We start from the raw sequence: 10,825 nt of genomic DNA on the forward strand, positions 1-10,825 counted from the left end.
AGAACAAATGTCTCTCTTTGTTAATTATGCATACATCTCTGTCGGTGGCTGGAGGATGACAATAAATGTCCTGGGACATGCCTCAAGCCGGCAACGGGCAGAGCCTGAAATTCGAAAAGGCTGGATATCTAAAGAGCTTTTAAAGGAAACCTACCACTGCTCTCATGATGAAATCATGTGAGAATACCACCCTGTCGACTATTTAATCCTGATGCCGGCAGATACCGTGATGTAAGTTAATCATTTTTATTTATTTTTTTAACTAAACTAAAGACTGCTATGCCTAACCAAAGTGTCTTCTGGCATGAGGATTAAATAGCCGGCAGGGTGGTGATCTCACATAATTTCATCATCTGAGCAGTGGTAGGTTTACTTAAAGACAATCTAAAAACTATAGAAAGATCCTGACTAATAATAAATCCCCCCCCCCCCCCTCATGAAGTCTACGGGTGATGCCACACATGGCATTTTAAACCTGTTTTGGAAAACGCATGCGTTTTTGACCAGTTTGAATTAAGATAATTCGTCAAACCTGTCAAAAACGCATGCCTTTTATGACGGACTGCTTAAAAACAGGTCAAAAACGCATTCAAAACGCCACATGTGGCATCACCCTTATCTGTTACCTTCGCCATTAATGTGTGGTAAGACACCTTTCTAATAATCAAGAAAGTGTAACAGTTGTTTGTGTCGTAAAATCCTGGCAGCTTTATCATCCTGGAGCCAGAGACATCAGAAAGACATATAATTCTCAGAGTTACCTTGTATTTCAAGAGATCACATGCCCCAACTGAAGAGAAGAATCCCAGGAATTTTCAAACAGAACAAAATTACTTATTGTATAATGCGGTTTGTTTGTCTGGCTATCACCTCTTTTTGTGAGGCATCTTTCCCAAATGTGAGCGAATCACCTTATGTTCGCAGGACTGTCTGAATGCCCCTTTAAATCAACTATCACTGGTGGAAGTATTTCCTTCCCCACCAATGCACCTCATGTTTATCTGGTCTGTGTAAGTTACAGCAAGACATTGGTTTCAATGAACCCTAACAGATTATTGTGGAACAGACAACAAGGCAAAGTTACCTGACCTCTGAACCCTGTGTCATCCATAATCACATCCTTCCGTACTTAGCTGATTTCCTGGGAAAATGTAAGCATGTTGTGATATGAGCTCCTAACAATCCTTCTGACTTCAGAAACATGTTATCGTCTTCTGGAGGACAATTCATATTTTCCAGCACATAGAAGTGTTACCTTGCATATTGTATCATAGCAGCTGCTCTGACTGGTGTTATGTACAGGGGAATCATATCATAGGCTGATAATAACATAGAGGTACACAATACTAATACACACTAATACTAATGCTCCAGGGACTAGGTACATGGTGGTGACCACTATTGTACAAAAAGGATCATCTTCCTTATAAATGACTTTGGACAAAGCTTTATCTGCTGCACAAAAATCATAATTAATCTGTAAAATGGTTTGTTTACAGTCCCATTCTTGGCCTCTGTAACTGCAGACTAGTTAGTATTTGCCAAAACTGGGAACAGATCCCAGCACAAAACAGGAAAGCATCCCTACTGCTAGAATCTGGCAAAGAAATAAGCAGCGCTAATGAAACCGCGTAAATGCACCCCCAAGGGCTGAAGAAATCTCCACGTCTCTTGCAAACAAAAGAATAATAAAGGAACATCACTTAGAAGAAGCTGACAACGTGGGCAATATCTAATGCAAACTATGGGTTTTCCATAAATTAAAAAAACAATTCTTGACTATGGGTTGTTTGGTATTGCAGCTCCTCTCCATTAGACCTTCTGCCAATTAACATGCTCAGCTTGCGGAAACGGACAAGTGCAAGATCCCATAGAGCACAGTACAGGAGTCCTTCCATCGTACAGAAATATTATGCAAGGTATCACAGTTGTCACTTTTCTAATCATGGACAACCTTATTCTGTGGCCATGTACACTCACCGGCCACTTTATTAGGTACACCATGCTAGTAACGGGTTGGACCCCCTTTTGCCTTCATTCTTCGTGGCATAGATTCAACAAGGTGCTGGAAGCATTCCTCAGAGATTTTGGTCCATATTGACATGGTGGCATCACACAGTTGCCGCAGATTTGTCGGCTGCACATCCATGATGCGAATCTCCCGTTCCACCACATCCCAAAGATGCTCTATTGGATTGAGATCTGGTGACTGTGGAGGCCATTTGTGTCCAGTGACCTCATTGTCATGTTCAAGAAACCAGTCTGAGATGATTCCAGCTTTATGACATGGCGCATTATCCTGCTGCAAGTAGCCATCAGATGTTGGGTACATTGTGGTCATAAAGGGATGGACATGGTCAGCAACAATACTCAGGTAGGCTGTGGCGTTGCAACGATGCTCAATTGGTACCAAGGGGCCCAAAGAGTGCCAAGAAAATATTCCCCACACCATGACACCACCACCATCAGCCTGAACCGTTGATACAAGGCAGGATGGATCCATGCTTTCATGTTGTTGACGCCAAATTTTGACCCTACCATCCGAATGTCGCAGCAGAAATCGAGACTCATCAGACCAGGCAACGTTTTTTCCAATCTTCTACTGTCCAATTTCGATGAGCTTGTGCAAATTGTAGCCTCAGTTTCCGGTTCTTAGCTGAAAGGAGTGGCACCCGGTGTGGTCTTCTGCTGCTGTAGCCCATCTGCCTCAAAGTTCGACGTACTGTGCGTTCAGAGATGCTCTTCTGCCTTCCTTGGTTGTAACGGGTGGCGATTTGAGTCACTGTTGCCTTTCTATCAGCTCGAACCAGTCTGCCCATTCTCCTCTGACCTCAACAAGGCATTTCCGCCCACAGAACTGCCGCTCACTGGATGTTTTTTCTTTTTCGGACCATTCTCTATAAACCCTAGAGATGGTTGTGCGTGAAAATCCCAGTAGATCAGCAGTTTCTGACACACCGACAAAATGTTGAGAGACGGTAATGTCACCGGCCACAAATGTAGTGAGATAATGCAAGTGATCGACTCTCAGCATATTGTCGGTGTGTCATTGAGGGGTGTGCATAAATTAACCAGCTGAGCGCCACAGGCTCATTTGCATAGTTAGTAAAGCTCTTTTTCTAGGAAACGCAGTCAGTCTAAAAGATGAAAAAAAAGGTTATTGCCGTTTGGGATGGGGAGGCAAGTATAAACATCTACTATCAGGTTATCTGACGGTAGAAGTCCTTTAATGTTGCATAATTAAAATTTCTTATTTATTAGACAGTAATATCAATGAGGATCCTATATCCCCTCTCCTTAAAGAACCGGACACAAGTCCACATTCCTAAAGGTTTAAAAACTAATTCTTACCGCGTTTGTATTTACGCCTAAACATTCAGGGACTTGCACCATGTGTTTAGAATGTAAAGAACACATAACACGTGTTGCTTGTACCTGTGTCATTATGTGATCAGGAGTAAAGCTACATGTGAACTTTGGTTGGTGCCATGACACTTCTCTATTAGTCACGACTTGTTACTGTGGTGTTGCCTCCCTAATGCCAAATTATATTATTTTATTTACCATAACAAAATAATTACAAAGTAAACTCAGAAATCACTACCAAAACTTCAAGGAGCCATGAAAATACAAATTTAATAAATCAAACAAAAACAATTATCACACAGAAGCAGTCATGGAATTGAATATTGCTAAACAAACTTGACTTTACAAAAAAAAAAAAAACACTAAACATCCTCAATGAACTTTGTGTAACAATCAATCCAGGTCAAACAAAACAGGATTCTCAAACTTAAAGGCACATTGTGTTCTTTGATTCGTGACGTCATGGACGGAGCCATCTAATGGGTTGACTTCCTTTAGGGCTGGCTCTAAAGTAGCCGGTTTCGGATCAGGGCTCTCTGTGTTCACCACACGATCAGGTAGATCATCTTCATCAAGTTCTCCTGCTGGTGTAATCTCTTTGAAACAGAGACCCTTATCTTCCTCAGCGGAGTCATCTGAGGCAGGCGTATGTGGTGCAGGTAAGGCAAGGTGTACTGCCTGGTCCGGACTTTGCCTTCCTTCCTCTTCCCCAGTATCAGATAGGCTGGTGTTATCCAACCTAAAGCTCATCCGCTCTGTCACCTTGCTGACATCTGAAATTTGCTCTCCAGCGGTCAGATAAGGTTTCCCTTCCAGTTCAGGTTTCTGCACAGAAAACAAAGAAGTCATGAATTAGTCAATAAGAGGTGGTAATCCACAAGAGGGAGAGTTTGGATTTTTGTACTGCTGTTGGTTTATTTGTTGTAAAACTTATAATATGAACTATATATTCCTCTGCAGCTCCCCCTGCTGGTCACATTTTTTAAAGCATTTGACCCACCTATAAAATAGTGTTTGGGACCTCACTTAAGGGGGTTTTCCCCACAAAGACAAGCAAGGCTCTATCCACAGGATAGGTTCCAACAAGCTGATCAGTGATTGTCTCAGTGCCGAGACCCCCCACAGATGGCGATAACAAGGGGTCCGACTGACCCCTTGTAGCTCCATGAGAGTAACGGAGCGTACGGCCGCGTGTGACCGTTCTGCTGCATTAATCTCTATGGAGCTGATGGAGATTGCTGAGCGTCGCACTCTGAGAACTCCATCAGCTCCATAGAGATCAATGTAGCAGAACGGTCATGTGCGGCCGCCTGCTCCATTAGTCTGAGGATCGTTTTCCCGACCTGCAGTGGTCTCAGCACCGAGACCCCCACTGATCAGCAAGTTAGGCCCTATCCATAGGATGGGTCTGTAGGTTTGTTCTTAAGTTGAATTTGTATGTAAGTCGGAACTGTATATTTTATCATTGTAACCCCAGCCAGAACTTATTTGGTCTCTGCGACAATTGGATTTTAAAAATGTTGGTTGTCATAAGAATCAGGATTAACACTAAAGCTTCATTACAGACACCTATGATAACTGTTACAGCTGATTATTGTAGCCTAAGGCTAAAGTACAATAAATTTCCAATATCCAGAGGCCCGTTTGTAACTAGGGGTCGTATGTAAGTCGAGTGTTCTTAAGTAGGGGACCGCCTGTATAATGAAAAGTTATAAGATTTTCCAATATACTTTATCAATTCCTCAGTTTTGTAGATTTCCTCTTGCTGTCATTATATAGGAAGATTCATTGTTTACTGCATAAACACCGATCCCTTGTGCATGCAATATCACACAGGTGCACGTCTGTGACATCACATGACCATGGACCGGTGTTTATACACCAAAAGTAAACAATGAAGCTTCCTATTGAATGACAGCAAGCGGAGCTAGAAAACCACCAGGATTTGATACAGAAAGTATATTGAAATTGTATAAATTTAAATTATACAAAAACGGACGACCCCCTTTATGGCTGTAGGCAGATAGAAGGTTGTGTCTGCAACAATACTAAACAATTGTAAAATTAATACAAAATTTTATTTGATATGCCTCAAATACACACATCATTCTAACAATGCATAAGGTACAATGATATGATAAGAGTTCCTTCTGCAACCTTATATATTGTTATATCTGGCTGCCTGCTGGTGGCAATACACGTGGGGCGTCTGTCTCCTTATGGAGCACGTCGGTGACTATATGCTTTACTGCCATAATATGCTATATGACGAGATAGTTGAGCACAGCACATAGATTTGAGATATATATATATATATATGTATTAGCAATTTAGCTATATTGGAAGTGTCCGAGATCGTACATTTTTAGGCATATTTTGTTCTAATGTTTATTGGACGGACATGTAACAAAGTATCAGGTTGTGGTAGGGACACTTGTCATAAAATGTACTTAATGGTCTTAAAATGTACTATTATGGGCAGTATGAATTCTACTATAACTTTCCTGCTATAAATGCTTAAGTGGATGCAACTCCTATTATTGCATCGCAGAAGGTTCTAACTTGTTCTCACTAAATAGGTAATGGGCATATACTGTGTAAAATCTGTCAATGTACAAAGAAGTACAGACCGTTGATCCATTCAAGGCCTATTAAAGGGATTACACAAAATTACATAATTGGCCATATGTGTGCAATGGTTCATATATCAATTCAGAAGTCACATATGGATATGATACTGCTAGGGATTTCAGCTTAAATGTTTTCTTCATAATGGGTTTCTGAAGAAGTGAATTATATTAAATATGAATATTTTGTTATTTTCTACCATTAAATATTTAACACACAAACACATTATATACATTATGAATATTATCATAGGTCGCATAATATTGTCCTCATTTTAGATCATAACTTACACTCAGCTGGATGTGGGTCCTCCTATCAGTCATGCCAAGGACATTTATTAGTGGCTGATCCTCCAGAGTCGACCATGGAATAGTAGATGGGCGTAAACCATTTTCTAAGAATTCGGCTACATTCTCCTCATTGATGAACCTTCTTTCCTACATAACAAAAGAGCAAACATAAAAGAGTCAGGTCACATTCTGTATAGAAGCCGCATTGCAAAATTAACCTTTTGAGGTGCTAACCTCTTAACTCAATGACCAAATCCGGTTTAGTTTTACATAACAATTGCCAATTCCCACAACCACTTCATATACAAAGGACTTAAATGAATCTACTTGGCGCAACAAAGTAATTGTTTTGAAATTACCTTCTATAATGATTCACCCCTACTGGTGCGGATGTGACACTACAACTCCAGGTAGTATCGGTGTCTAGCAAGGCATGCTGAGAGTTGTGGTTTTACAACAGCTGCAGAGCCAACTGTTTGGACGAGGATAGTAACATATATATGGCACTAGACTGAAACCTGAAGGGCAGCACTCACTATATATATAGCAAAGTAACCCTAAAGTAAGGGTCTTACAGGCACTTACACTACTACTAATTACATACCCTTTAGTAGTTAATCTAAAGGGAAAGGAGTCAACAGCTGGTACCTCAGCCAACAAAATACTAAGAAGTGACTGGAAACCCCCTCTAAGCCATTCACACCAATTACCACTATGCAAAACTAATACATGCCAACAGGTGGCAACACATGGAGCATCATCCACATATTGCAAAGCCAGGTGCCACATGTGAAATGCCCAATAAACACAAAATGTTATCGCACTGTAGTGCTGTATACTAAGAGTGAGAAGCCATAAATAGCCATGAAAATAGATTGGAAGTCAGAATACGATTCTGCCAGTCTCCTCTGATATCTTGTATCTACAGCAAGTCATATGATCATATAACGCACATTCATAAACTTACCTGCAGAGAATTGCTATTCACACCAAAGAAGAGATTCTTCCACAGTCCGAAGCACTCAGGGGATTTGGTCAGCTCAATGACCATGTTGTCCTCGGAGACATTCACAGCAATATGATGAGTATTGAGGTTATACTGCGGCAGAAACCCCACAAATAAAACATAAGGGAGGTTTCCTAACTTCACACAAAAGCGGATTTCGCACTGGTAGCTGCTGACTTCGGAAGTGACGCTGTGCTCATCAATGTGCTTCACGTGTATGATGAGAGTCAGTGATGTGGCATCCTGGGAACAAGTAAATATGGGACATTCGGGGGTATCCTGAGGCAGGGAGAGTTGGGGGCCACCCTCTGCTGCTGCCGCTTGACTCTTTTCATCTTGATCTGGTTCAGAGGGTTCTGTGGTCCCGTTGGGGTTAGGGGGGATGGCTTCTTCTTCGCCGTTGGCCGGTGGGTTTGTGTGTTGAGGGTCTGGTGAAATATTCTGCATCATTTGGAGGATGTTCTGCTGGACCACAGGCACCGTAATCACAAGCTGCCGCTTAATCTTATTGAACTGGGCCGTTCCCCGCTCGTCCTCCACTAGGTAGGGGAGCTTCAGCTCCAGCTTATAGGCAGGTTTCTGGGATTTTAGGCTGAGATTTTTACCTTTAATGTGAAGGTCGACATCAGAAGAAGAGTACAGCAGCGGCATGTCCACAGTAATCACCAGCTCCTTAGGCACGGGGCTGGGGGCTGAGTCCCTGGAGTCTCGGTAGTCCTGGAGGTCCACGTAGGAGCGGTGTCTGATGGTGTAGTGTGGGGTGGTGGGCTCCTGGCACTGCGCTTTACTTTCCCCGTTAGTTCTGAGGGGCTGGTGGCGGTAGTTTCTCCCATGTCGCGTCTGCTCTCTAGGGTTATTATAAGGATAGGGGAAGCGAAGGGGGTCGGTGGGGTCCTGTGGTTTGGGGGCTGCTCCAGCGCGCGGCTTGCGGATGACTGTTGCTTGTGGGACCCCCTTATATTTATCGCTCGGTGTACTCACATTCCTGCTATCCAGGACCACTTTGAACTGCTTGCTGACAGTGTCCAGGGCAGTGAGGTCCACCATGGCTCGGAACTTCTCATTCCTGGAGGCCAGAAGAAGAGTGTCCGGGTGGAAGACCACGTCGTAGATGACCTCCTTGCTGCCCCCGGGGCTCAGCTCCTCTCTGGGGGGCGTCAGGGTACAGGGGAGGCTCCAGTGCTGTCCAGGCCGCCCTTCCTTGTCCGTCCCGATCACACATTGCGGTTTACGGACCAGTGCGTTACCGCACACGTTGAGATAGCACGTCTGCTGCCCATTCACACTGGTCTGCAGCACATGTCCGGGCTCCGGGTGAATGAACTGGATGTCCACCCCTCTCTCCCGCTCCATCTCACTGATCTCCTGCTCATAGCGGCGCCGGTTCTCGGGGTTGCTGATCTCCTGCGCGTACTGAGCGAACAGCTCCCGGAAGCGGGCGTCCTGGAAGGCGACCTTAAAGCGCTCCAGCTCCTCCGAGGTCACGCTGAGCTCGTCCAGCTTGGTCGCCATTCTACTCCAGTAATGATCACCTAGGAGACGGGCGCGGAGTGATGAAGTGGAAGCCAATCAGCGACCGGGCGGTGATTGGTCGGCGTATGATCACGCGGTGCGGAAGTTACCCACTCAGCCAATAGGATGAAAGCGTGGTGCTGGTTGCCCTGGTGATGAAATACCGCGGTTATTTACAGAGGAAGCGCGGCTGGAGATAGCGGACCATGTGCTGCGCACAGGGGAATGTCCCGCACAGCTGATGCCAGCTATATATATACTGCCCGCCCAGCTGCTCTAGTGTCATGCCCCAGCAGGAGCTGCCAGGCTTTGGGGTGATGGGAAAGTAATGTAACTGCTGTTACAGAGAGAGAATGAGGAAACCAATCTAATTGATAATAGTTAATACGTATAGATAATATCATTCTCCAGAGACTAATAGGGTGAGGATTGGCCTAAAAGGTGGATGAGGAGCCAACTACAGGATTCCCGCCCAAACCAGAAGTGAATGGCAGCAGATCTATGCATTACACCGTCTCTCTGCAGGGTCGTTGCACAAATATAGATGTATAATAATGACTAATGGCTGCTGTCACATGGGCACATTGGGGAAGATTTATCAGAGGTGTCTGAGAGAAGAACTGTTCTAGATAACCAAATGTAACCAATCAGAGCTCAGCTTTCATTTAATAAACTGTTGTGGGAAAATGAAAGCTGATCTCTGAATAGTTCTGAGCTCAGAATCTCCCCATTCAGTGTGTACACTATGGACTGCCCCAGCATCCTGGGAGTGACTAGTTCACCTGGGGACAAGAAATCACAGTAGGTAGGTGTCCCTGGCAGAATGTATATGCCCAGGTCAGTTATCGCGTAACCTGGGAAACATGGCCTCATATAATCCATATTTTACTGACAGAAAAGGCCAAGTGAATGGAGGTCACAAATGGCATAAAATGGAAGTGCGTCTGGACTGAAAGCCAACACCGAGATTTACAGTAAAACCGTCAATGATGTATAGGATCAATGATCCCAAGTGATGGCTGCTGCAAGTGAACTCATCCAGCACAGATTGGGAACAGAGATAATTAGGATTACCCATTCCTGATTAGTTCCCTGCTCTTTGTCCCATGTAAAAGAGGGATCAAAATAACGCCGTGAGAAATATTTTATTACTCTAACATCTTATTTCATTTATATATGGAGCCCATAATCTGTAAAGCTCTGCATAATATGATGGCACTATACATTTATCAATGCACATAATTTGAATGGTATTCACATTGTATGGATTCATTTATTTTGGCTCGTCATTAGGATGGCTCCGCATCCCATATCAATTTACAATGTTCCACTTAATAATCAAAGGAAATATGTTTGAGAACTACAGCTACAAGTTCTCAAGTCCCGGTGGGTCACATGGGAAGCATCTAGGCCCATAATGCCTGTGAAAGAAAAACTATTCTTGGTAATTGTGGCTGTTTCTGCTTGCATCAAAGTATCCTGGTGAGAACGTCCTTCATGAGACAACTCCTTTAAGATTCATACTAATCCTTAAAGGGATCAGCCACATAATATTTTAAACAGTTTCTAATTTTATATAAAACAAGTAGTAAAAAATTGAGAATTCAAAAAGATATCCAAAAGGTCGGTGATCTGCCTGCTAATTGTGTGGCCAGACCAACGCGCCCCCCCCCCCCCCCTTCCATTATGGTTGTGTGAAAAAAATATATATATTCTGTAAAGGAGGTTGTACCATTATATTAGTGTATAAATAAAGGTTCTGCTGTTAATATGGTTAAAAGTTGCTTTGGAAAGACAATAACTATATATTAACAAGGGAAGCAGAGCTAAGTCCCCCCCCTTTAAAGTGCATATATACCCTAAAAGGTGTTTCTAATCAATCTACCCCTTTAACAAATGTGATTATATTATTTTCCTCACATTCTAGATCTGATAATAGGCCACATACACAATAGGCACCAGCTATCTCTAAGGAAAACAAAGGATCACAAGGATTCAAGTTAAACTTGTCAGATCCCTTTCC

The 10,825-nt window shown here is 43.2% G+C and overlaps 1 protein-coding gene across 1 annotated transcript; it reads right to left on the reverse strand.

Moving 5' to 3' along the window:
- Positions 1-3,610: 3,610 nt before the first annotated feature.
- Positions 3,611-8,886, reverse strand: DNAAF2 (dynein axonemal assembly factor 2). Its single transcript, XM_072115998.1, has 3 exons — positions 7,252-8,886; positions 6,285-6,431; positions 3,611-4,191 (listed from the first exon to the last, which is right to left on the reverse strand). The coding sequence occupies exons 1-3, from the start codon at positions 8,800-8,802 to the stop codon at positions 3,760-3,762; spliced, it is 2,130 nt and encodes a 709-aa protein (XP_071972099.1). The 5' UTR covers positions 8,803-8,886; the 3' UTR covers positions 3,611-3,759.
- Between the last annotated feature and the right edge of the window lie 1,939 nt (positions 8,887-10,825).

This window comes from Engystomops pustulosus, chromosome 7 (assembly GCF_040894005.1).
Source record: "Engystomops pustulosus chromosome 7, aEngPut4.maternal, whole genome shotgun sequence".
Taxonomy (NCBI): domain Eukaryota; kingdom Metazoa; phylum Chordata; class Amphibia; order Anura; family Leptodactylidae; genus Engystomops; species Engystomops pustulosus.